Below are 27,357 nucleotides of genomic sequence, written 5' to 3'. Positions count from 1 at the left end.
ACTTAGTTCCACTTCATTTTTTATTCTAAAAGCTCTTGCATTTTGATTGATCTGGTATTGTTGGGCACAGGGGTGTTTAAATACCCAAGCAATCATGTCTGCATAAGATAGGTGTTTGGAGTTTTTTGCCCCCAAAAGAGAGAGATGGTATGACTGTGTAAGGGTGGCAGAAGTGAGGCTTGGTATAGCATTTGAGCACCTTAACCCTGGTGCTAGGGGCGTTGCTGGAGCTTTGTTACATGAACTACACAGCATTCAAGAATGAATCAACAGATGTAATGATGATTAATATTTATTAATGAGTTTTGCCAATAATACATTCATGTCAGAAGACAATGTAAAATTCATATGTATCAAATTACTAAACTATTCTACTAACTGTGCCCAATAAAAGTTGAATAGCTTACAAAGAGAGAAAAGGCTTTCTTCACAATTAGTGTGGTCAGTCACTTTGCATGCTGCTCTCACCACCGTTAGTCCATCAGATAGCAATGTTTGGTCTCAAGTGCAGTGCCTTTAATTTGGAACTCTCCCCTTAGAATGTCAGGAACATAATCACCATCAAAAGTTTGAGATGTTTAGAATACTCCCTTTATTCTTACATCATATGCTAAACCGTGTTGCTGATGCTACAAAGTTGTAAATTATTAATTGCATTAATTTTAGCAAGCTGCCTTAAGGGTGCGGGCAGTATTTTACTTGTGTTTCACTTTACCAGATCTGCCCATGGCAATCAAAGCACAAGCTGTAGAATAAATATTACAACTAGGTTCAGTCCAACACCTGCCCGGCGTCCCAAAGATAGCTCTTTTAGTGCACAATGGTCCTTTTGTAGGGGCGAGCTCAGAGTTTGGAGTATACAACATCCCGAGGGGTCTTCTTCTCCATTGCAGCCATGGCAGATTTCATGAGATCTTCTGTCTGCAGCATACTCATGTTCCAAGTAGCCTAAGGAGAACAAAGATAAGATGTCATGGGGAGGCACTGAAAAGATAATTCTAAAGACATTCAGCAGCATTAACACACCAAACTACCCACACACGATGAGGCGTGCACTACTTGTTCTTCTCTTATGACTACAGAACGATAAGAAGACAATGCCACCTCATTACAATCATAAGACTCAGAGCATCCCATCCTCCAAACTCTAAAGAAGGCCCTGTCAAAAAGTGCCGGATATCCCATCTGCCATAACGTTTCAGATATTCCATCCGCCGTATGTGCCATAGGCTCTAATGCACGAATACTACAAAGTGGACATCCGCCACGTTTGCGATGAAGTATCTTGTCCGCCGAACTCTAAATAGGTCCCTTGTGATTTAGAAAAACTATTTGCGATCAAGACCATAACCTACATTCTGGTAGGTCTAGGAGTCATTTTCCAATATTCCCACAGTTGGAGAGGGGAATTAAGATGCCTTCCTAACAAATGGGTTAACTATGTATCCCACTGAAACTTGAAAAAGGATGGAAATGAAGGCCATACCTCCATTTTTCTCCAGGCTCTATCTGTCTTATCCCTCTGAGTTTCACTGTGGCTCTAATCCCCTACTGTCTTTACCAAATTAAACAGCCACCTGCAACTCTTATTTCATTGTTACTGATGATTGAGAATATCACCTATCCTGTCTCCTTAGATGGGAGTTCACAAATTCTCTCAATCCCCAAATAAAGAACACTCACTGTGTGCCTTTCTCATTGGTGTTGCAATTGGTTCTCTGCACTCCCCAAGCTAAATGCACCTCTGTACTGCCTTCACTGTCACGGATCCCCCTCCTCGCCTCCCGCTTGTTGCACCATTTGTAGATTCTCTTTGTTGCTGCACTTCATCCCACCATTGTTCCCAACTGACGGCTGCCAATCTTGTCTCCACTACCCGTGCTTGTCACACTTTACTGTCTATGACCCTGCTGTAGTGGCACGTCACACTGCTGCAGCTCCCGACATTCAGGAACCTATATAGTTTCTACAGCTTCTCCCCTCCCCTCTTTATGGCATCCTGCCTGCTCGTAGATACAGCGGATCTGGCGCACAACACCCATTAGGCTAAAGGACTAGTTACTTACCTTCGGTAACGTGTTATCTGGTAGAAACATAGTCTCCTCTAGCTGCAGATTCCTTACCTCTGAACTTCCAGGCACCAGGCTGATCCGGAAGATTTTTGATAGCAGTACCCCTGTGCACCGGTAGATTGCGTCGGTCGACTCCACATGACGTAGTCGGCATCGTGTTATTCATTGTTATGACGTCCGCATTGTCAATATAACCGCCACTCCGGCGTGCTAACGTCAGTACTTTTTACGCCTTTCCACACTAGAGGTGCGGAGCCATGAAGTGACTGACCATGGTGTGTTAAAGACAACTAGGGCCCTGAAGGGGAACAGCCTTGACACTAAAAACAATTCCGCAGTGTGGGGTGGATGGATGGGCCTGTAAAGAATCTGCGGCCAGAGTATGTCAATAACAGATAAGGCTTTACTGAAGGGAAGTAACTTGTCCATTTGATAGAGACATCTAGCCTCAGATTCATTATCTTTGAACAGATACCCAAGCAATACTTCCCCCGGAGGTGGGACTGCCAAAAAGCTTTAGATCAGAAAATCCTGCAAAACAGAGCGGCCACACAGGCCCTCCCTGTGAACGTGAGAATCCCGGCAACAATGTCTGGCGGTTGTGTGCAGACGCCCATGTGGCCGCTTGGCAGATATCAGTAATTGGAATACCATGCTGGAGGGCTGTGGTGGCGGCCTTCACCCTGGTGAAATGGGCCCTAAGGCTTTCAGGAGGCGGTTTCTTTGCTAAGAAGTAACATATTCTAATAAAGAGGATAACCCAGCCTGATATGGTAGTTTCTGAACAGCACGCCCCATCTTTGCTCCCACATACCCTATAAAGGGTTGATCATCCATCCTAAACTCTTTGGTGCGATCAAGATAGAATGATAACGCTCTCTTTGGGTCCAAACGGTGGAGATGCTCCTCTTCCTTAGAAGGATGTGGAGGTGCATAAAAAGTAGGCAAAGTACCATACTGTCCCAGATAGAAGGGTGTTACCACTGTAGGCAGAAAAAATGCCCTAGCCCAGAGTACTACTTTGTCTGGAAAGACTGCTAAGTAAGGGGAGGCTGTGATGACCATGTCTGAAGTTCACTCACCCTCCTGGCAGAGGTAATTACCACCAAAAAGGATGTTTTAATAGTGAGCAGCCATGGAGGACATTTGTGCAACGGCTCAAACAGTGCGCACATTAAAAAAGTAAGGTCCAAATTAAGGTCCCACTGTGGCATAATAAAAGGGGAAGGGGAAAACAAGTGGGTTAACCTCTTCAAAAACCTTTGCACAAGAGGGGTTTTAAAAAGCAAAGGCTGATCTGGCAGCTGAAAAAAGCAGTTAGGGCCAAAAGGTAGCTCTTTAAAGTGCCCATTGCAGAGCTCTGCCGGGCCAAGGAAGAGTATAAACAGGTGAACATCTGACAAGGAGGTAGATGGGGGTCAATAGACCATTCTGTACAATACTTACAAAAGTTTTTCCATCAGCAGGCGTCTTTGTGGAGGGACGCCTGACTGCCAGGTTAACTTGGCAGACTTCGGCAGGAAGGTCAAAAGCTGTGAACTCTCGCCACTCAATCTCAACGCAAGGAGGAAGAGATTGGGAAGGTTTGGGTGGAGAACCTTCCGCTCCTACTGTGACAGAGGATCCTCCCGAAGTGGCAGCCTGATCGGAGGAACGATGCGCATTACCAGAAGCGAAGGATACCCGACTTTCCGTGCCTAGTCCAGAGCCACAAGAACGACTTGTGCCTGGTTGCTGCTGATCTCCTTGAGCACTATGGGCAGAAGTGGTGTGGGTGGAAAAGCGTACAGGAGGCCTGAGCTCCAGGCTCCACTTGAGTCTCAGGGAGATAGCTGCCTGGGAATCTCCAACGTGCTAAACAGCTGAAATTGTGAGTGCTCTTCGGAGCTGCACATATCTAACCTAGGGTTTCCACCCCACTGAAAGAGTCATTGTGGCACCTCCGGATGAAGACGCCACTCGTGATCCGCAAGGCACCGTCAGTTGAGTTTGTCTGCTCTGGCATTCAGAGAACTGGCCAGATGCTCAGCCACCAGGGAAATGCCCTGTTGTTCCAGCCAAGTCCAGAAACGCAGGGCCTCTTCACAGAGGGTCCCGGACCCCACACCGCCCTGTTTGTTGCAGTACCACATGGCAGGTGTGTTGTCCGTGAACTCCTGAACTAGCCTTCCCTTGATAGGCGGGAAAATGGCTTTCAGTGCCAATTCGATTTCCTGAAGCTCCAACAGGTTGATAGGGAGCCTGGCTGCGCCAGAGACCAGAGACCTCTGATCTCCACCTCTCTGAGATGGCCGCCCTATCCCACAAGAGATGCATCCATCACTATTGTGAGATCTGGAAGGGAGAGGGGTCTGCTTCTGAACCAATCGCAGTTTGTAAGCTACCACTGCAGGTCTTTCACAGTGCCATCCGATATATGAAACATGTCGGTGAGATTTCCCCCGAGGCTGTGCCAATTGGAACATTAGGTCCCACTGCAGAGCCCGCATGTGCCACCTGGCAGGTACATAAGCGGGATGCCAGGAGGCCCAACAGCCTCAGTCATTCTCACCGAAATCCAGGCTAGAGGCTGAAACATCGGTATCACAGCCTGAATATCCTGGACTCGCTGCTCGGGAGGATAAGCCTGAAACTGCACAATGTCCGGAATTGCTCCGATGATAAGGAGCATATAAGAGGGAGTCAGGTGTGACTTTGCCATGTTAATAGTGAACCCCAGTGAGTGCAGTAGGTTCGCCGTAGTCTGGAGATGGGAGATGACTGCCTGAGACGAGCCTTCCTTCAGCAACCAGTTGTCAAGATAATGGAAGACTGAAGCCCCTGATCTTCGCAGATGGGCTGCGACCACTGCCATCACCTTTGTGAACACCTGGGGGGACTGGCTTGGCCAAAGGGGTGCACAGCAAACTGAAAGTGCTCGTGGCCCACCGTAAACCGCAGGTAGTGACGATGGGCAGGCAGAACTGGAATATGGAAATAGGCGTCCTGCAAGTTCAACGCTACCTTCCAATCTACCGGATCCAAGGAAGACAGGACCTGAACAAGGGTGAGCATCTTTTTTTTTTTTTTTTTTACAGAGCTTTACATAGCGCGTCGGGTATCAGGGCGCTTTACATAGCACCAGTTACGTTACATGAGGACACGCATTCATTTTTGTTAGTTTTAGGCACAGGGAGATTAAGTGATTTGCCTAGAATCACAGGATGTTTTTCTTCTCTTCCGCCAGTCTATCATAGCCCTCACCTACTTCTTGACGCAGCCGGAGTTTTCTCATCAGTTTGTAGAGAGTTACTTCCATTTCCAGTTTATCCGCCTCGGTAGTGGGAACAAAAAGCAGAAGAGAACTTTTTCAAAAAACCCAAAAGGAAAAAGAAGCTACTAAGATGGTGGTGGTGTCAAAATATACCACCAAAAGTAACATTTTCAAAAAAATCGTGTAAAAACACTGGATTTTGTTATCCCAGGAACCTGATTTCAATCTAATATTCAATGACTTTCCACTCTTTGCTTATCAACGAGCTCCTAACTTAGGTAATCTAATTAAAACCAGAGAATCAAGTACAACCTTAAATTTCAGAGGAACATTGCCCTGTATGAACTGCAGTCATTGCAACTGCATAATAAAAGGAAACAGCATGACTCATCCGAGTAAAGGATTCAACATAAAACTGAAAGTAACGGCAACTTGTGACAGTTCAAATAACATTTATCTTTTAAAATGCCCATGTGGACAAGGATATGTGGGCAAAACCAAAAGAAAAATGAAGGTTCGCCTAAATGAACATAAGTCTAATATTCGTAATAAATCTACTAAATCCACAGTAGCTATACATTTTCAAGAAGCCTCACACAATATCAGCCAACTGAGGTTTCAGATTTTGGAATTGGTCTCAAAACAAGAAGGGGTTGACAACAATAAACTCCTCTTGAAACGCAAAAACTTTTGGATTTATAAACTTGGTACCCTTAAGCCAAATGGGATGAATGATAGAGTAGAATTTAGCTGTTACCTATAGAACCACTATACTGACTTTATATGTGCTTGAGATGCCATTGAATGTTCTCTGTCAATCTACTCTCTTAACCACGATATTTGTTTTTTCTAATTGCATCCAGTTTTTTTGACACTTTTACTTTATTTTTCTTTATTAATATTGTGATTACTATGTTGAATCAGAACTTCTTATCTTTAATACGATTTTTCCGTTTCACACGAGTATAATGTGAAGACTCACGTTACTGTTCCAACATGGCACTGACTTTTCCCTTTAGAAGAGTAGTCCTTCGTTTATTTTGTTTATTGATAGCTTAACCGGCACCACTGCCCGCGGTCTCCAAACGCGAGCAACATGTTGAGTACAAACTCGGAGCCGCTTTTTCTCGTTTTCAAGTAAGTTCACAAAAGGTTTGACCGCTAACATTTTTGTTCCAGTTTATTACATGAGCTGTTCCTGATTCACTACGGAATCGTTGTATTGTAATGAAAACAATGTGCGGCTACTTTTGTTGGAACAATTTTTCGAAACTTTATCGTTTACCTTGTAGATGAGATGTTACCCTTTAATTGACGCTCATTTCAATACTGTTGTCAGTTTATTTAGATTTAAGTGCTCATTCTCTATTTTTGCGATAAATGCAGGATATGCACAGTGTAATTTTATTTGACATTACGTTTTTTGTATACACGGGTGATTTAGGTTTAATCTAGTTTTTTGACTCATTTTGTTTTGAGATTTAAGACTCGTTTCTAATCTCTGAATCTGGGGGCGTTGGCCTGTTCACCATTTCACTTTCTTTATCTATGATATCACAACATGTCGAATTTGAGATTCTGTTTCCTCATGCATCAATTTCTTTCAATTATAGACCCTTATCCCTGATGAAGGCTTTGTGTTAGCCGAAATGCATTGGATTATGGATGTATTTGAATAATGAGAATTAATAACAATTGATTGGATTTATAAATATGAAGAATGAAGAAATTCTTGAAAATATTGAAACATTAAATATGAATGTGAAGTAAACAACTGTATCACTCATCATTAATTGGATAGCCCTGTTGCATTGGCAAAGAGAAAATATCTGGCTTTAATGTGCAACAGTATGAAAATGCAGGAATGTACAAAGGCTGTTTGTGTGTGTTAGAACAATAAAGTCAGGCTTTGCCCATGTGTGGTTTCATACTGCTTTACTCACGTCTCGATTCCAACAGCTTTAAGTACTAGCCGCCCCTGAAGTTTGGGTCTATTTGCTCCCCTGCAGTGGATGCTGTTTTAGAGACGGTAAGTACTTTTGGGTACATGTCAGAAGAGGACAGAAAGTAAGGACAAAGTACCGTAATCAGTGTCTGAATATCACCTAGAAGAAATCACGGCATAAATGCATAAAACATGAGCCACTGGGATACGTTGGTATTTCCTCACCATGTAGTTCAAGCCCTCTGGCACAGAGTGATTCCGGGAGTACACCAGGTTCACCTTTGACCCTTGAACAGCTAGCGGGCTTTTGCTGGCGATCTCGGAAGCCACCTCGAAAGCGCCTTCCAGCATTGCTTCTTTATCCGCAAACACACGACTGCAAATGAGGGATAAAGGAGAGAAGGGTGAGGATGAGAGAAGGGTGAGGATGAGAGAAGGGTGGAAGAAAGGTGAGGACTGGAGATGTGAGTGGAATGGTGAGCATGGGAAGGACTGTCATGGAAGGAAGAAGTACAGGAGGAAGGCGGGGTGTGTGAGTGATATAAAGCATTGGGAAAGAAAGAAAAGATGAGGTACCAGTTGAAACCGAGAAATTCAGAGGTGGAGAACTGAGTTAAGAAGGCAGGACAAAGAGATAAGTGGAGAGTGCTCAAGGGGATTAGAGAACAAGAATGAGAGAGATTGAGACAGGATTTGGTGACCAGTCGCACAACAGCGGTAGGAGCGATTGAAGGTGTAGAGCCAATAAAGGAAGCGTGCAGGAAACGAGAGACATTGAGTTATGATGGAAAAAGCAGGGGAATGGAGAGTGACAGAAAGAAATCAGCGAGTTTGTGTAAGGGAGTCAAAGGGGCACAAAAAGAACATTAAGATTAGGAGTTTAAACAAAATAAAACCACCAAATGGTCTAATCATACTTTCAGCTTGAGCACCATGGACAGAGAGAGAACGAACCTCATGGAACAAACAAGGGGAGTCAGACCTCATGGAACAAACAAGGGGAGGCAGGAAAGGAGGGTTTGCTGTGCTTTACAAATCTGGATGAGGAAAATTCAGAAACTGAAATCTTGCTGGGACTCCAACAGTGCCTGACTCACTTCACTTGGCAGAGAGGCTGGAGATTCTTGTGATTATCTTTCTTTTTTTATTAACCACGCAAAGGCAATGAGCATAAAATTAAATATAATTTTATAAAAAATATCTGGCAGAAGTGTAGGGCGTAAGATCAGAATCCCTATAACCAGTTTGGAGTCCATAACAAAGGATTTGCAGAGACCGTTGACTGGAAAAGAGAGAATATTACATGGAAGTATGTCTTGCTGTCCTCCATTTGGAGATTTAACCAGAACGCACTGGTTTGAATGGTGGCATAGCACACTTCTGGTTTCATTTTAGACGCGTCTGTCAACAATCACAGCTTTAAACTAGGGTGAACACAAAACACCCTGATGGTTCTTACTCTCAAAATCTTATGGTGCTTCGAAAAAAATAAGAGCTGAAACTTTCTTAGAAATAGAATCCGTTTTTAACAACAGATTCTAATAATCACAATACACAAAGTACAAAGTACAAACAAGTATTGGCAAAACCAACAGGTGTAACCTTATTAACTGATAGGTAGTTCCAATGTTTTTTTGCTGGTGCGCCAGGAAAAAAAAGAGACATAACTGCATCATTCACTAGGTGCGAGCATGAGTGATGACATATGCGCACACACGTAAGAGGACGTGTATTTCTACAGTAGAACCCATGCACAATAGAAGGCAAGATGACATCTGAGTGAGACAACGGCTCTACCCTCTCGTCGTCGGACCACCAGTCAGTCAGCCTGCAGCCCGATGGTGAGAGAAGTATGCAGGCGGATTCAGCACTGGAGCAAGAACCCTGGAGGCAGAGTGCTGCAATTAGATTCAAAATTGGCAGACCGGAGCTGGCTGTGCTCGGTGGAGAGTTTTGGGCCGCCTGTTGCTTTCAGCGGCGTCAGTTGATTTCTGACAGTTGCTGGTTCAGCCGAGCTCGATTTTGCTTTCATCTACACCCCTGAGATTTAAAGGAAGCCCAGCAGGAGAAATGACTGTGTGAGGCGGCAAAAGCAAACAACGGGCTGTGCCCCCCGACTGCCTCTGCTTCGGCATGGACGGCCATCCAGCCCCTCCCTCGGCGCAAGACTATTGTAGAAAGCAAGGCTGGAGAGAAGAAAGGTGACTACCGACCCAATAAGGACAAAACAGTGAAACTCCTGGGATGCAGGGGGATCTCAGCCCCACATTGTTAACTAATTTTCATCTTCTGGGGCAGGTGGCATGAGTGCTACTGGTCATAAGGTGGTAACCGAAAAGCAGCCTGTACTGAATATTGCCTGTGCTGTTGAGGGGCAAAATATTATGTAAATATATGTACAAGAAGGCAACTCCGGATCTTGGCCGCATCAAAATGAAGTGTTCTAGAAGTGCCATCAAAAGCAGACGGGACGGGTCCTATGCCAGTACGCATATTAGCTGATAAGGCAGCTGGAACAGGCCGAAAGGCAACACTCAAGAACGTCAATTCTCAGGTAGCTAATGCCTCCAAGGATAAAATAGAAAATGGTCCTAAAGAAGCGGGTATGTCCTCTGATGCTCAGGAGAAGCTATTTTCCCTTACAGATGAATCTGACATCTTGGATGCTAGCATCTTTGTGTCAAGTGGAGAAGGGGCTACAAAGTGGAGCAGTAGTACTGGGCAAGAAGATTCGACTTATCCATCTCAGCAAAGCAAATCACTTTCCAAAAGGGGAAGAAGAAAAAGAAGGAAAAGACCCCACAGGAAGCGTACGACAGAGGCAGTACGGGTACTTTTTTGCCACACAGTTAATGTTTCCTGAGGAGGAAAAAAATTGAGAAAGAGTTGGCTGAGCCGGGTTCAATGGCTAGCCAGGGCACACCAGACACAGCAAGAGTTGGGGATCCTTCACTTGTAACAATCTTTTAATCTATAAAACACTTCCAGGAGAAAGTCAAGAGCGATAATCAACAAGCCTGTCTTGCTGCCCAAAAGCTGCAGGGCAAAGTTAGAAAAATCTGTAAAACGTGCACAGATATGGTTGAGAGAATAGTCATGGTAGAAAAGTGTACAGCAATCCTAGAAACAGAAGTGGTGGCCCTTAAGTCTCAGGGTGCAACACAGGAGGGGTTGCTGAATGACGTGATGTGAAAGCTGGAAGACCAAGAAAATCGGCAACGCTGTAATAACTTACAATTTGTGGGGGTACCTAAAGGGGTAGAGGGAAACGATGTTAGAAAATATATGGTTTCTCTCTTGAACAGTGCATTTCCTGAGATGTCCTCATGGGATTGGGACAAGGAAATCCAGCGGGCCCACCGACTTCCAATGATGGTATCAAAGCTTGCTTCCAAAGAACCGGAACAAAAGGGGCAGTGGTGGCGTACTTCAGCAATTTTTTATTATGGCAAACTGTCTACGATCTGGCTCACCCTAATACAAAAAGAGAATATGATGCAATAACTTTTTTTTGCCAGACCTGACTTTGCTCATGCCACAGTCGAACGAGATGGCGATTAAGGCACCTTTTCGCACAACTTCAAAAACTGGGAGCCGAAGTCTACCTACAGAATCCAGCCCGGTTAAAGATTGTCTTTTTAAAAAAAATCTTTTTATTGTAGAAACATGCTCCAGATAATTACACAGTGGTCAGCAGCAGTAAGAAATTGATACATAGAAGACACCATAATTTTCGTTTACATGTCAACATCATGGTCAGCATGAAAAGATCAAACCCCATGTGTGCCTCCCTACTCTATCCATGAAACTTCTGGAATCTACTCCGGTGGGGCTTTACTGAATGGACAACTCTGTGTATAGATCTACCACCTCCCCTCCCATACCCGTCCTACCCCCCCCCGCTCCACCCATCTAACCCTCCCCCCTCAAATACGGAACAAGTCTCAGGGCACATTTCGACTGCTAATCTGTCTTAGTATCTGCCTGGGTATCCACTGATTCCCCTCTGGACTGTCTCCATGGCCACCAGACTTTCTCCCACTTCCTAGGGCATCCTCTGCCCTTATAAATGACTCTTTCAGCCCTTTGGCACCAATCTAGGTCCCGTTCCCACTCCTCCACTGTTGGCACAGCCTTGCTCCCCCAGAGTCTTGCTATATTTCATTTTGCAACCATGCTTGCTAGTGCCAACCAAATCTTGTCACCTTTCGGCCATGTAATATCACTTGTAACCCCTAGGATATGCCATCGAGCCTCTAGCGGGACTTCTGCCCATACTACTTCCGCCATGATATCAGACAATCTGGACCAATAGGCCCTAATCTTGTGCAATCCCATAATATGTGGAAAAACGTGCCCTCCTCCCCACACCCCCTTAGGCAAAACTTCGAATCTGCGTATCCTATCCGATATTGTGTTGTGCGAGGGTTGTAGGAGCGGTGCAATATGCGAAGCTGGATTAGCCTGAACCTAGCTCGAATCGCCACCGCCATTGGGCCTTGCAATGCCTCCCTCCAGTCATCGTCTTCCAGTAGCCCTACGTCTATTTCCCATTTTTCCCTCAGAAGGCCCAGGGGATCAGTCAGATAGTTGATACGTTTTTTAGAAGTGAGGGAGATTGCTTTATCTATCATTGGGTGCATGAACAACCTATCCACAAGTGGGGCATATTCCGGTAGCTGATCCCCCGTCTGCAAATGTTCATAGATGGCATGTCTAAGCTGTTAATAATGTAGGAACTCACCGTTCCCCATCTGAAATTCCGCCTGCAGGGATGCAAATTCCACCACCTCTCCTCTCTTCCAAAGGTCCCCCAGTCTATCGATACCTATAAGGTTCCATGCGCGAAGGCCTTGCAGTTTGTCCACTGCCGGGAGAAAGTTCCCGGCCCATAAGGGGGTCTGGGCAGTTAGTTTTGCCCCCCATCCCAGCAATTTCGTCGCTCTTTTCCACACTTCCACCACGGCATTCGTCTGTGGCGGGAGAGTCCTGCGGCTTCTGCCTCTGTTGTAAAGGGCAGCCAGGTAGGTCTCATCTCTGAAGACCATGCGGTCCACCCGGTATGCCGGCTCCTCCATAGGTGTGAACACCCACCCATTAACATTGACCAGCTGGGTCGCCCAGTAATACAGTCCGACGCCTGGAACTGCGAGCCCGCCCTCATACACCCCTCTCTATAACTTCTTGAGAGCTATCCTGGGACAGCCCCCACTCCATAACAGAGAGAGCTGCTCCGACTCAACCGCTCGAAAGAACTGCTCCGGCATCACGAATGGCACACTCTGCAGCGCGTAGAACAGACAGGGGAGGGACATCATCTTGAATAAGACCACTCGGCCCATTAGGGACAGCGGGAGGGTCTTCCAGTGTACAACATTGCCCCGCAGACGTTCCAGCTGAGCCGGTACGTTCAGGCGCATATACTCTGCCTCTGTCTTCGATATCCAGGTACAGAAACACCTTTTTCCGCGCGAGCCCTGCGCACTCATACGTCAAGCTCGACGTTGGGCCCACCAACACATGGTCTAAGGATTTATCCCAGTTGATTTGATAGCCTGAGGAGGCACCAAACTCATGGAGAATCTCCAACAGTCTCCGGATGGAAGCATCCGGTCGTTGGACGGACAGCAGGACGTCGTCAGCGTATAATGAAATACGCTCCTCCCAGCCTCTCCCCAGATCTATGCCCCACACTAGTGGGCCCGTTCGCACCCAGTACGCCAATGCGAAGAGGGTTGGGGAGAGCGGGCAGCCTTGCCTTGTGCCTCGCTCTAGCTGGAACTCCCTGGACAAGGTCCCATTTACTCTGACCCTCACCAGTGGTTCGGTATACAACAGTCTTACCCATGCTCAGAATTTGTACCCAAACCCCATCCTGGCCAGGACCATGTTAATGTACTGCCATTCCATACTGTCGAAGGCCATATGGGCGTCAAGAGACAGTAGGGCCGCCGGGACGTTTGGCCGGGCTGATGTCATCTGTATCACCCCATATAGGCGTCGTAAGTTAAGCTGTGTGCTTCTGTGTGGCATAAAGCCAGACTGGTCCGGGTGGATCAGGGATTGTACCACTGCTCCAAGCCTGGTGGCTAGAATCTTGCCCAGGACTTTCGTCTCGAAATTGAGGAGCGATATGGGTCTGTACGAGGTACACAAGTCCTGTGGCTTACCGATTTGTGGATCACCACAATCGTAGCTGATCTAAGGTCCTTTGCCAGTCGTCCCTCCTGTTGGGCTTCATTATACATGCTCAGCATATGGGGCGCGATTTTGCTAGCAACACAGCTAAACGCCTCCGCCGGGAACCCGTTGGTTCCCGGCGCCTTCCCGGCTTGTAAGTCACTCATGGCATGCTCTATTTCCGCCACTGTAATGTCGGAGTCTAGAATGTCCCTGTCTGCTGAATCCAATGTGGACATCTGCAAGGGGGCCAGAAAATTCTCACACTCCCGTTCAGTCCTCTGAATGTGGGACCTGTAGATCGTTTCATAATAGCAAGCCAATTCTTCCGCTATGCCAACACTCATGGTCTGTATCGGTGCCGCCTGAGTCCGAATCCCTGGCCCCCAGTTTCGCTCCCTGTCTCTCCTCTCTAGCCAGGCTATCATTTTGTTGGCCTTGTCCCCTAGATCATACACCCGCCGCTGGGTCGCTAGCGCTCGCGATCTCGCCTGATCAGCCAGCACGTCATTTATTTCCTTCTCTAAGAGTCGTAATTTATGACGCCTTTCCTGCTGTTGCTCCAGAGTTTCCTCCCCTTCCTTCTCTAATTCCTGACATTCCAATTTTAGTCTATCGATCTGTGCCGTTTTCTCCTTCATCCGTTTGCCTGCCTCCGCTTGCACGAAGTCCCTTACTACAGTCTTGTAGGCCTCGCAAACTATGCCGTGCGACTGAACCGAGCCGACATTGTCCGTAAAGTACTGGTCCACTCGCTCACGGAACTGTGTCTGAAACTCTTGGTCTTTGAACATGAAAGTATCCAGTCTAGGGGGAGCACTACAATCCCTCCCGGCGTCCTGCAACTGTACCTCCACTGGGGAGTGGTCCGCGATATCTCTCGCCTTATGGCACCCACCGTGAAAGAAGTTCATCCCCCCCGAACTGTGTGAATAAGTAATCCAGTCTGGATCCTGACCCATGTGCCGCAGATATATGTGTGTATTGTCGAGTGTGGGGGTTGTGCGCCCTCCAGAGATCCACCAGACCCATCGCCTGTACAAAATCTTTAAGGTGGCTCGTCCTCCCTCTGGGTGACACACCTGGCGACCTATTGATGTCCTCAGCCATAACATCATTCATGTCCCCCCCTAGGAGCAGGATACCAGTCTGCATGTCTAGGAGCAATTTCCCAATATCAGGAAGGGTGGTACCATGTAATCTTGGAGGAACATAGAGTGAACAAATATTAAGGGTCAGACCCTCCCATTGTCCAGTGATAGCTGCATATAGCCCTAGGGGATCCGTCCAATGTTGTCTAATCACCAGTGGAAGGGAGTTTTTAATTAGTATCCCAGCACCCCTCGAGCCTGTGGTAAAGCGGGCATGTGCCCTCAGCGTGTAACCGAATCTATTTAGGGCCTTGTAGTGATTCCCTATCAGGTGCGTTTCTTGGAGCAGGACTATGTCTGGTCCATGCCTATGCAGATATTGCAGAACCATAGTGCGCTTAATCTTATTCCGCAAGCCATTAACATTCCAGGATAACACAGTAACCTTCTGTGCCTTTGACTTATGTATCATAGATATAAATCAATACAAACTGCACGGGGAGTACCCACACTCCTCCACCCCCCAGCACCCTCCCACCCACCATCCGTGCCTCTGGAGCTAAAGGAACTTTTTCGTAACTCAACAATACAGCTTCAAATAAACATGTGATCCCCCCCCCCCCCCAACGCCCGGATCCCCCCTCCCTGCTACCCTGCTTCGCAGGCCAAACGGGCCCGACATACCCCAACAAGCAGAGCGCCTGTCGCCCAGTCAACGAAAAACGTAGGGGCAAAAGTGGCAACAAAAAAAGCCAGTCCAAGGGTACTATCCGGCCCCAGTCCATTAGTTCAAGCCACCTCTTCTTAACTGCGAGTTCAGATGCAAACATAATTTAAAACGCAGGTCCCCCCCTTGAAAGCCGCCCCCCCCACTCCAGCCACAATACTTTACCACATAACCACCATGGGTATGGCGCCCCCCTCTCCGTTCATGTTTGCGACAAGTCCCTGCACGTCCATTGTGCCGCAGCTTTTAGTCCCATGTAGAGGTCCATCCAACAGGCATGATGACCAACTATACTCTCTCGTTAGGCCTCACCCCTCTGAATCATCCCATGTCTGGCGAGGCCGACAAGCTGCGTGTTCCTACTCGGTCTGGTGTTCGAGGAACATCGTGCGCCGAGGTTCGCCTCCCACTGAAACCAGCGACAATGTTGGGGACTGAGCTCCGGTGTCTCTCCAACCTCCCTCTCTCCGCAGGCCATGCGAGGGCTGCTCATTTTCTTCAATCCATGTCATGGCTTCCTCCGGGGATGTAAAGAAGAAGGATTTGCCGTTGGCCAAAATCTTGAGGCGTGCTGGGAAGAACATCATGTACTTGAGGCCACTTGTCCGGAGCTCCTTCTTTTTTTTTTTTTTAAATTTTTGAAAACCTTTATTGCGCATGATGCAGAAAGACAAATACGGGCCTACAACCATCCGGCCGGCCACAAAACATTTGAGCGCAGGTGCCAACAATACAGTCCCCCCTTGGTGTCAGGCGATATAGCAACAATTACTAACGTACATAACGAGGAATCACATCGCCGGGAGGAAGGAGAAGTACAGGTTAATTTTCCAATTTTTACGAAAGAACAGAAAGCAATGAAGGATAGGTACAAAGGAGATCCGAGTCCGTACGTTAACCTCCACATGAGTAGGCAGCAATAATAATGTCAACAATTGCGCGAAGTACACCTTCAGAGTAACAGTTTAGTATAACAGCAAAGCAAATGACAGGAATCAAGCACAAGCCACTCCAAGCGCCACCCACTCCCAACCATCCTCTACCACAGACCCAGAAAGGAAAACAGTTTAAGAAAGCGCAGAAAAGTGAGAAAAAGGCCCATAGAAACTAAACAAGAGAAATAAAATCTACCCCCCCACCCTACACCATTGCGGAGGCTACGGCCTACCCCCCCCGACAACGTGCCTGTCGCCCCATAAAGAACCCGAAATGTAGTAAAAGTAAAGCAAGAGAAGAAGAGAAAATGAAAGGAAAATGATGAAAGTATTACTCTGAGATATAGAGAGTGAGATTAGACCTTCCAATCGAAAGTGAAAAATCGTAAAAAGGCAAGAAAAGGCACCATAGAAATAAAAACTCCAAATAAAGATAACCCCCCACCCTACACACATGCAGAGGCTATGGCCTGCCCCCCCCCCTAGCAGAGTGTCTGTCACCCCATAAACCCGAAATATAGTGAGTGAAGAGAAGAGAAGATGGAGAAAAAGCAATAGGGAAAGCAAAAAGAAAAAGTACAGTCAGAAAACTCAGGGAGTAGGAACAGAAACCCGTCCCTGAACTCCCGCATGAGTGGGTTCAGGAGGAGGATCAATGAACATGCATGCGAACTCCGCCGTCCCAATAAGCATCACCCTCCCCAAGAACTACATTAGATAGCACAACAGTAAACAAGCTAGCAGGGAGAGCTAATGCGCAGTAGGCGGCAAAACAGGCCAGGTTCGAAGTCCACCCTACCACCACCCACCCGCCCGGATGCTAAGCTAATAAAGTCTTCTATCCCTGGCCCGATCTGGGACTCAGTCTCTCACCCCCTCTACTCGGCAGTCCAGTGAGTAGCAGAAGAAGAAGCAAAGATGGCCGTTCGGGGGAAGGGGGAGGTGCACTGGCAAAGATCGAATGGCGTCCGGTCCCAAAGAAGGATTCCCCCTTGAGCACAGTTCCCTCTGGCATGGTCCCGCCGTTAAAGGCACAGAGCGAAGCGATCAAAGTCCAGGGCGAGCTAACTGGCAAGGAAACTGGGAGGCAAAGCACTGGTAGCTGAGCCCCCGCCATCTCAAGTGGCTGCACACAATCGAGCGTGGAGCAAGGGAGAAACAATGTATCGGTAGCTGCAAAGTAATACGGCAACATACCCCCACCTGCCGTAGCGAGAGTTACAGTATCTTCCACTGTGTGTCCTCGAAACAATGTCGTGGTGGCAGGCTGCGACAACTCCCATCCGGAGTACTGTAGAAAACAATTCCCCTGCTCCTGACTACACGTGTGGGCACAGGCATCCAGACGTGCCCCCAGCTCGCTACAGCCATTCCGCACCTCCGTTCTCAATTCCCCCAGGGCTGCCAGCACATCTGCGAGCGTAATTTCAGACTGTAGGGACCCCATCGTCGCAGTCCCCGGGGGAGAGTCTGTTCCGGTCTCCTCCACTCCAGAGTAGTCACCGCTCCGTCTGATCGCCGTTCGATAGCCTGCCGCTGATGTCGCCATCTTGTCTTCTACCCAACGCGGTAGTGCGGGGGGAGACAGGGGGAAGTAGCGGGACACGACCCGGCCGCTGGTGATGGTCCCTAGTCAGTGGTGTTCCGTCCGGTTCCACTGGCTGCGTGGAGGCCGATGAGTGCGTGGTGAGTCAGGTAGACCCGGGCAGAGGTCACCGTCCCAGGCTGGAGGGACTCGTAAAGCACTGCACAAGCATGGCGGCCAGTACACAAAGGACTCGCCGGTCCGGCGCCTCTACCCTCCGTCGCTGTGTGGTCTAGGGAGCGTGCAACGGCCTCTGTCGGCCGGTAGCGCGCAAGTCGTGTCCCCACGGGAAGGCGCCGTCCGGCCACACCACTCAGGTCACAGGCGATCGCGGGAGGGGACGATAGGTCCGCAGAGCGTCTCGGGGCTTAGCTGGGTCCCGGGCCAGGGCGCGTTCGCCCACAACTCCCGAATCCGGGCGGGTGGGGAGGCCGGCGGAACACCGGTGGCATCAGCTCCGTTGCCCGCACCCTTCAGGATAGAAACTGGCGGACCAGGCAAGCAGGATCTCGGTGCGGGATTCCGGGGCCGGCGGAGCCGAAGGCAACGCGTCCGCTCAGGTCGCCATCTTGGCTCCTCCCCCCCGGAGCTCCTTCTTAACTCCATCAAACGAGCCACGTTCTTGTTGGACCTTTATAGTGAAATCAGGGACAAACCGGATCACGGCATTGTCTATCTGTAGGTCTCCATGTTGGCGTGCCGCCTGCAAAATGGCGTCCAAGTTGAGGATCCAAGCGATGATAGTCCTCGGGGGTGGGCCCAGGGCGAGGTGGGGGGACCGATGCCAGGTGGGCACGCTCGATGACAAAGAACTTGGATAGCCGCTTGGGCTGAAGATGTTTTAGGATGAGGTCCTCCAATAATAGGTCCATGCTTGGCCCTTCCATTTTCTCCGAAACACCTACCACCCGTATATTGTTCCTTTGGGCCCTTCCTTCCTGATCCTTCAGCCGTGCCGTAGTGAGCTTCTGCTCGTGGGTTAGATGTTGGACCTGCTGCGGCAGCTGTTTGGTGGTGCGCTGAAGCTCAGCAATGTCTGTGGCATTACGAGTGGCTTTCTCCGACGTCTTGTTGAGGTCCGCCCGCTGCAGCACCAGCTCGATGGCCACCTTGGCGTTTTAGATTCCAGCGTTGTGCCCAATGTCTGTATGGCCTGCATAATGGCGGTCAAGGACGGCTCCGACCCCTCAGCTGCCTTACCGGGGGTGGCGTCACCTCCTCCACCTGTCGGGCCGTATACTTGTCAATGGTGTTGGCCTGGGTGGTAGCGGAGGACCTGGGTTTAGCAATGTTTTTGGAAGCGAGCCCCGGGGCACCAGCAGAGCCCCCCGAGCACCGGGGCCCTCGATATCGCCCCCCGTAGTCCGGCTCCACGCTCCCGGCGCCATCGGGCTGGGTCCCTGCTGCCAATTCGCAGCACCACACTAGTTCTGCGCGGATTGACCACGCGCTACGCATCACTCCTAGGGCCCTGTAGACCTTTCTGCCTCAGCCGTCCGCGGCCACCCCCGTTCCAACCTCCGTTGCAGGATCTACGCAGCTCCGGTCGATCTCCGCACCAGGATATGATTCCCCCAGCCGGCCGGTACCTCCACCGGGATTATGTCGGGCTCTCGAAGTCCTCTGTGCCCTCTCTCGCCACCTCCACTAGCTAAGGACACCCCAGATGCTCTCTTCCCTCTGCGAATTAGGTGCGGGGTAAAGATTGTCGTTAGGGGGAAATCCGTTCCTTCACCTCTGAAGTCCAAGTTCAGGCATACTTAAAAGATATTTTTGCTGGGTCAGGGAGTGGTGCTAAGTGAAGGGGTTTACTATCTAGGGCTAAGGGTGTAGTCCACGGGGGAAGAGAAAGGATAGGCTGTTACTACCTTTGTCAGAACAGTCAGACCCTCAGATAGATTATGTCCGATGGCAAAGTAGTTGCATGATTGTTCTTTTGGCTGCACGACTGGTGGGATGTGGGGAAGAGTAGGGGTGGGATTGTGTCAGATATCACCATACTGGTTCAGGCTGGGACCTGGTTGTCCCTTGTTTGGTGGTGGCAGGGGGAGGTCGGGGGAGTGTGTGGTAGGGGCTAGAAGGGTGGGGGGAACTCACATGCTGGTGGGAAGGTTGCGTGCTTTAGGGGGATTATCTCAAAGCGAATATGGTCTCAAAGATGAAGAGGTCAAGCAACTGGATTCTCTTGCAGGTTAGGAATGGGTACATTGCAAATAGCTACCATTAATATTTGTGGGCTTAACGATTATAAGAAGAGATAGAATGTAGCTGTGGGGGTTACAGCTGTTAGCGGCAGACATTATTAGTATGCAAGCGACCCATATTGAAGGAGCACAACTTAATTTGCTAAATTCTCTAGGATATAAGCTGGTTGGAGGGACAACATAAAATGCTCAGAAGTGTGGTGTGGCTATCCTGGCGTGTAATAGTAGCCTGCAATTCACCCGGACGCAGGTTGATAAATGTGGCCGATGGGTTATATCTGAATGTCAGATATGCTCTGGGGAAAAATGTTCTATATGCTCAATTTATGGAAGCAATGAGGATTACCCAGAGAATTTGAATGGGTGACCAGGGATTTAGCACTGTGGCCCCTTCCTGTAGCTCTCTGCGGGGATTTTAACTTTTATATTTTGGCAGGCTGGTCCCCGAATGCAGATGCGGACTGGGTTTATACAGGGAGGAAACCCAAGGTATTTTATGCCCTGAGGGGCCTGTGTAGGGGTCATGATCTGGTCAATTTATGGAATTGGCAAAAGCCTTTAGATCCAAGGTATACCTTTTTTTCTATACTACATCTTGCACACTCGACTGGATTATGTGCTTCTCATTGTTTAATCCATGATTGTGCCATAGAAAAAGCCCCTTGTATATCTTCGGATCATAACCCATTGGTTGCAGAAATCAAGGGGGAAGGTTTTAAGCCTACGGAGAGGTCATTGAGCTTGGAACGGGCTTTTCTGGTCAATGAAGACTACCGTAATCATATGGTAAATTGGATTCCAATCTTCCTGCAGGATCATTTTGGAAATGCATCAATAGATATAGTGTGGGACACCTTGAAGGCAGGCATCCTTGGGGAAACTTTAAGGTTCTCTTTGAATCTTAATTGGCAAGGGCGGCAGTTATTACAGGATCTTCAAGTTGCTTTGGCTCAGGCGGAAGAGGAGTTGGTCACAGCCTCACAACAAGGAGGTGATTTGGGGGAAGTACAAGCAACAGTGGCGGTGCCCAAATCTTCTATTTTGGAATTCTTGGCTAAGAAAGTCGCTGACCAGCTTAAGGTCTGGAAAGAAAAATCTTATGAATGCAGTGAACAAGTTGGGCATTACTTGGCAATTCAAACTAGACAATGGAGTATGCAGCATTTAGCCAGGGAAATTCAGGATCCTGCCATGGGATTGATAACTGACTCAGTTAAAATGAGGGCGTCATTCCAATAATACAATCAATTCTCTTTACCTGTATAGTACCAAGGGGGGTCCCGGTGTGTTTAATGAATATTTAGATGCCATCCCTTGTGACAAATTTTCAGTTGAAGAGCAGGAGCAGCTTTAGGGTTCCTCACAGTGGGTAGAGATTCTTCTGGGGATGAACAGCCTTCCAAGTAGTAAAGCTACTGGTATGGACGGTATCCCCATGGAGTTTTACATGACATTTGCACGACAACTTAAGGATTGTATGACCAGGTTGTTTGATCATATTTTTAAGGGAGGCAGACCTCCGTGCTACTGGTCCTCTGCCAAAATTGTGGTTTTCCCCCTAAAAAAAATAAGCGGACAGTGGAACTGGGGTCTTATTGCCCGATCACTCTGATCAATGGTGACTCAAAAATATATGCTAAGATCTTGGCCTCTCCTTTAGCGCTAATAATACACAAGATAGTATCAGTCCGACAACATGGGTTTATCTCAGGAAGAGGAACAACTGACAATGTACGGAGGGTTATCTCACTTTTTGTTGCTATTTACTGGACAGAGTCTCATGCCAATTATTGTGGGTGGCCCTGTCAAGGGTGGGTGTCAGTAAGGTCTTTCTTCAAGCAATTAAATTGCTATATTGCCATCCGGTGGCCAGGGTATCTGTGAATGGGGTACTGGTAAATCCATTCTCAATCTCACAGGAGACTCAGCCAGGCTGTCCGTGATCAAAGCTCCTAATTGCAATTTACATTGACCACTTTGTACGTAGGCCTGAAAATTATGGTGAAATCTTACTGATTCAAATACAAGGGTGGGAAACAATGGTGTTGGCATATGCCGAAGATATTGCCCTGGTGACTACTGATCCCTTAAATGCACTCAAGGAAGTGGAAGACGAGGCAATACAATTTGGGAGGCTCTCTGGCTACGAGTTAACTACTTGGTCTTATTTTTGTTCATCAATGAGAAAATAAAACTATATGACGAGGGGGTCGTGGATAAGGCAGTATATCTGGGAGTTAGCATTACGGCAGAAGTAGATAAAATAGTTGAAGACAATTCAGAACACTTCTTAAATAAATTCAAACAAGATCTATGTAGATCAAACAACCTTCATCAATCTATAGTCAGTAGAGGTAATGTTGTAAAGATGCTTTTCTTCCCCAAGATTCTCTATTTTTTTCAGCCCGTTCCGCTGGAATTTTCTGCCCAGTGGCTCAAGAAAACGGAAGACCTTTTCTCACGGTTTATATGGGCCTAACACTAGACCTAGAAGGGCAAGTAAATTCCTTATGTTAGCAAAAGAGAGAGGAGGCTGGGCTTTGTCCAATGTGAAACTATACTGCTGGGCTATCTCTCTGCTATATAGTGTAGTCTTGTTAAAAAAAAAAAATACCCTAAGGAAGGGACAGTAGACCATGTACTCTCACCGTATGAATTAGTAATGGGGAAAGATGCATGGGATTGCTTATGGCGACCGCTAAATGATAGCTATTACAAAAAAGTACGTTTTAAGACCCTTTATGAGGCTTTTAATGTCTGGAGTGCTGCTTGGCACACCGTTGGCAAGTAAATCAAATCTACCAGGGATTATTAGGGATCAACTTATAAGTAGTTAGGTCAAGATAGGGTTGTGTAGGGTGGGATTTCTTCTCTCCCCCACGAGTACAAAATCATTTGACAGCCTTAAAAATACATTTTGTATTGGCTGAAAGGTTTTTTTGTAAATACCTCCAAGTGAGAGACTTTTTGTTAAGAAAAACAGGCGGTCCAACTGGGTTTGCTAAATGTATGGTAGTCGATAAGATTGTTGATTGCTAGTGAATGCCCGATTAGTGTAATCTATAATCTTCTCAACTCCGCAATGAAAGATGATCTGGATAAATATTCCCAGAAGTTGCAAGAGAAGGTTGGGATAACTGATACAATGTTCTTTCAATCTTTTGACTCCGCTCAAGCCATTTTTATACCTGCACAATTGCAAGCGCAGTACTAGAAGATGTGTTTCTTTACTATACTCGATATAGGATCGCTAAGTGGGGGGAGGGAATAGGAACATGTTGGCCCGATGCGCATTATATAGAGCAGGCATTGTCCATATCTTTGCATCGTGTAGTGAGCTTGCAACTCTGAAACACAAAAACTCTAAAAAAAATTGTGAGGAGTTGAATGCGGAAATGTCTCTATCTCCTGCCTTGATTTTTTAGGAGTATTAAGGGAAGATGCAGGTGAAGAAGGGCAAGATTTGATTTACATAGCTATGGCTATCCTGAGGTTGTGTATCTCTTCAGCATGGTTAGACCCTAACCCTCCGGGGTTTCAGCAATGGTCGGCCTGGTTTCTGGCGGTTTACAATCTGGAGAAAGCGGAGTACGAAAGAAAGGGTGACCATGCATGGCAGAAAGGCATGAGAATTTAGGCTCCCTTGACGGAGTGGTTCGAAAACTGGCGGAATGAGGGGGAGGTTAGGCCTGACCACTAGAAGATTGCTAAAATGGCATAGGACACTTTAGGGTAGGGGGTAGCTAGGCGTGCTTCAATATTTGCTGCATTTTCTAGTACTGTATTTGAGAAGGTTTTATGAACTGTAAGCAATGTAATGTGTTTACAGAGGATGCTTCTTAACCTCTTAAGCGCTGCTGACGGCCAACGGTTGTCACAAGCGCTACCTCCCCAGTGCTGCGCACGACCATTGGACGTCCATTCAGCACTAGTTCCAATGGACAGCGCAGCACTGGGGAGGGATATTTGCGAAGCAGCTAAGGTGTTAAGAATTAATTATATACATTTATTTATGACATGCCACCAGCTATGGGCTATGGTGGGGGATCAAATTGTGGTTTAGGCTTTGGTTAAAACTGAAAAATGTTTAATAAAAAGTATTGAAATAAAAACAATTTTAAAAAGAAGACTTGCACGATACGAAATCATATGGGATACAGACTTTGTTAATTAATATATATATATATATATATATATATATATATATATATATATATATATATATATACAGAACCATAAGTTAGCTTTATAGTAGATGTCAAACAAACTATCTTCATTGTGAACATGTCTGATCCACACCTACTTAAATATCTAACCACAATTTACTGACATCAGTGGATAGTACCCACTTCCCACTATAAGAGATTTTTAAAACATAGCAGGGAATAATTCATCCATCTTGCACATTAATCAATCCCTGATCTGCATATTACTGTAGCAGGTAAGAACAGAAACACAATGTAATGAAATAATACCTGAACCACAATTTAAGTTTACTAGTACAGCTTTGGAAGTAACAGCATTATTTAGCTACGGAGAATAAGGCCAAATATAAACAGTTTTACATACCTCACTAGGCCACTGCTTTGAGCCTCCTCTGACATCATCTTTCTGGCAGTAAAAGTCAGCTCGTTCACCAAACTGCAAGAGGTGGTGGAAAAACAACACTTCAGGCATAAGTGTCTGAAACAGTGCAGGGGCGAAACAAATTCCTTTCAAAATTATATTCAGTTAACTTAAATCAACCAGTTCCCACTACTTAGTGGCCGATTCCGATTTTGGACGGACTCCTGTCTGTCTTTACATCGGTCAGGAGCCGTAACCGACCAACCTGCTGTCGTCGATTACGGCCCTGCAAGTACGATGTGACAGAACCCTATTCGGTCGCACTCGTACACTTCACAATGGGTGCATGCATTCTGAGCGGAATGCATGCCTGCATTGTGAAAAGCAGGAGTGCAGTTCATCCCTGCACCCGGCACCCAAGGTGCCTGCCACCGGGCGCAGGGATCAACAGAGGGGCACCATAGGTGCCCCCAGGTCGCCATTCGGTGGCCTCGCACCCATGGGGGCCTACTGGTGTCCCCCAAAGGCAGTTTCCGACCGCCTTTTCGTGCCTGAAACACCGGCACGAAAAGGCAGTGAAAAAGTGCCATTGTACACCCTTGGTCGTGAAGAGGCGGCCTGGGGAGTACTGAAGGATTTCCGGACGGCAGACGGGCTCTCCGAGCCAGTCGGACACCATCCAGAAATCCGAGGCGGATTCCTTTCCGACAGAGCCCATCCGAATGGATCGGTCGGAAAGGAATCCGGCCAGCACATTTTGATGCGGTCGGAAGGGCTCAGACCATCGTTCGGAGCCCTTCCGGCCAAAATCGGCCCCTTAGTTGGTGTCTCAGATACAGAGTAAAACAGCATTCTCAGGTACTTTAAATGCATTTATTCCACAAAACATCACCTCACCATGCTTCAATGAGGCTAGAATTTCACTAGGCTACAATGAGAAAGCTATACTCATCCTTTCAGAATTTTACTTTTGGCTTTTCCTCCATTACAACTTCCTGGGAATCCATGCACAGCAGGAAGGTCAGGAAAATACTTCTAAAAAGGCTTCCAAACAAGTGTGTTAAAATGCATACTTACTGCCCATTTTGTAATTGCAATTATATAGTGCATTACAAAATTCAAATCGTAATATGGCTGGCGGTGTCGGATAGACACCGCCAGCCATGTTAGAGCTTTTCCGCCGCGAACCGCAGCGGAAAAGCGGCAGACGTAAAAATTACCCCCGAGCCATCCTAATCTGGCTGGGGGTCATTTGTGTGTCCGCCGCGGTAAATCCGCATACTCCGGGCCGGCGGTGGCTTCCGCCGGCCCGGAGTATGCGGATTCACCGCAATCATAATGAGGCCCTTAGTTGCTGGCCCGTATCACTCGTGCATGGCATCCTATAACATCCAACACAACACACACACAACAACCCACAGACACATACAAACATGCACAACGCATAGAATGTTGTGTTCAGGACTCCAGCTTCATCGTGAGCAGCAGAACTTCACATGACTGAGTGTGTATTCATGCCTCACAAGTAGAGGCCTGCCACTGTAAGTCACCAACCATGGTACGCTGACATTTCTGTGCTCGAGGCATGAAACCTGTAAACCCACAATAGGGACAGTACGCTTGGTGCACCCCTCCCGGTTCAGAACCGGGTCCAGAGCCTATTATTATCAAAAGATTGTTCCTCAGGAAATGTACACACATGGGATTAATGTGTGTCATGACAAAAGTCAGAAACCCAGGATCACAGGAATGCAGGTCAGGCATGCAGGGCTGGCAGGGCACATGGAAAGTCATGCAAATTACATTTTTTGTTCTAACAATGCTATTTTTTCAAACTTAATTAGTGTATTTGATTCATATATCTTTTTCACTGGGTTGAATTTTGTGTACTTTAAAAGTAGTCAATCAAAAACAGTAGCAAAATACAGTTAACACATATTGCCCTGTGCAAAGCAGTTTAAAACAAAGCCGTTTAAAATCCTACATTCTGCCACAAAGATCCATGAACATAGAAGGTCAGAGGCACCCGCTGCTTTAGCTGCACAGGATCTAATGGAAGTGATGCAGCTGATCCTGTCTGTCCTAGAGCTCCAAACGCAAACAGTGCTACAGATAACAGTTGTTTTGGTCCTGTAGTTTAAGAAGTGAAATGAGCAGGAAAAGAATGTAATCATTTCACTGCATCTTCTCAGGAGGGCAGGCTTCTCAAGCCCCTTTTCGCATGATGGCATTTGCATTTTCTAAAAAAAGGAAATACGCTGGAAAGGGAGCCAGTGAAAAGGTGCGCCCTCCCTTTGTTTGCTAAACTCAGCCTTAGCCTCTCCTTTGTGAACTTTGACCTTGTCATCTGCAAATTCATTTACTGTTTCTAACAGTGTAATATAGTTATACGGGCTTTCAGCGAGCCCCAGCTCAATTCATCCATTTTTAGATCGAGGGACCGTAGCTCTCACGCAGTGAGGGGCGGAGTCCCGAAAAATTAATGTTTTGGAGTTAGGGGCTTTGAACCCGCCTCTCTCCTCCATTCTCCTCCATTGACTGGCTTCCTAAACGGAGGCCAGCCATTGGAGGAGAAGGGAGTCACTCCAATAAAGCCTGTCTCTTTCGGATTCGGGCGTGTTGTTTTCGTTCTTTAGCCCTGTGACGTCACCCGTCACTCAGAACGCCTAAACACGCCCCCGAATCCGAAATTTGCGGAGCTTTGATTCAGCCATTTCTGCCCGACCGCCGCCGGAAGAAGTCACGGCGTGGGGATCCCCCCCATCGGGTGCTCACCCGCTGTATATTTAAATTTTATAA

General features: G+C 47.3%; 1 protein-coding gene across 2 annotated transcripts in view; it reads right to left on the bottom strand.

Annotated features, from left to right (window-relative positions):
* Positions 1-276: 276 nt before the first annotated feature.
* The window catches only part of LOC147692532 (delta(3,5)-Delta(2,4)-dienoyl-CoA isomerase, mitochondrial-like), a 255,505-nt gene continuing 228,424 nt past the window's right edge, over positions 277-27,357 (bottom strand). For both annotated transcript variants that reach the window (XM_086938752.1, XM_086938754.1), the window contains exons 8-10: positions 24,562-24,633; positions 7,496-7,646; positions 277-948 (exon numbers count right to left, since the gene is read on the bottom strand). In XM_086938752.1, coding sequence (XP_086794878.1) covers positions 844-948; positions 7,496-7,646; positions 24,562-24,633 — 328 coding nt within the window. In that variant the 3' untranslated portion in view covers positions 277-843. The remainder of the gene's footprint in view (positions 949-7,495; positions 7,647-24,561; positions 24,634-27,357) is intronic.

The sequence above is a fragment of the Lissotriton vulgaris genome, chromosome 9, assembly GCF_964263255.1.
Source record: "Lissotriton vulgaris chromosome 9, aLisVul1.2, whole genome shotgun sequence".
NCBI lineage: Eukaryota > Metazoa > Chordata > Amphibia > Caudata > Salamandridae > Lissotriton > Lissotriton vulgaris.
The sequence above is the reverse complement of the archived record's forward strand: the minus strand, read 5'-3'. Positions and strand labels throughout refer to the sequence as shown.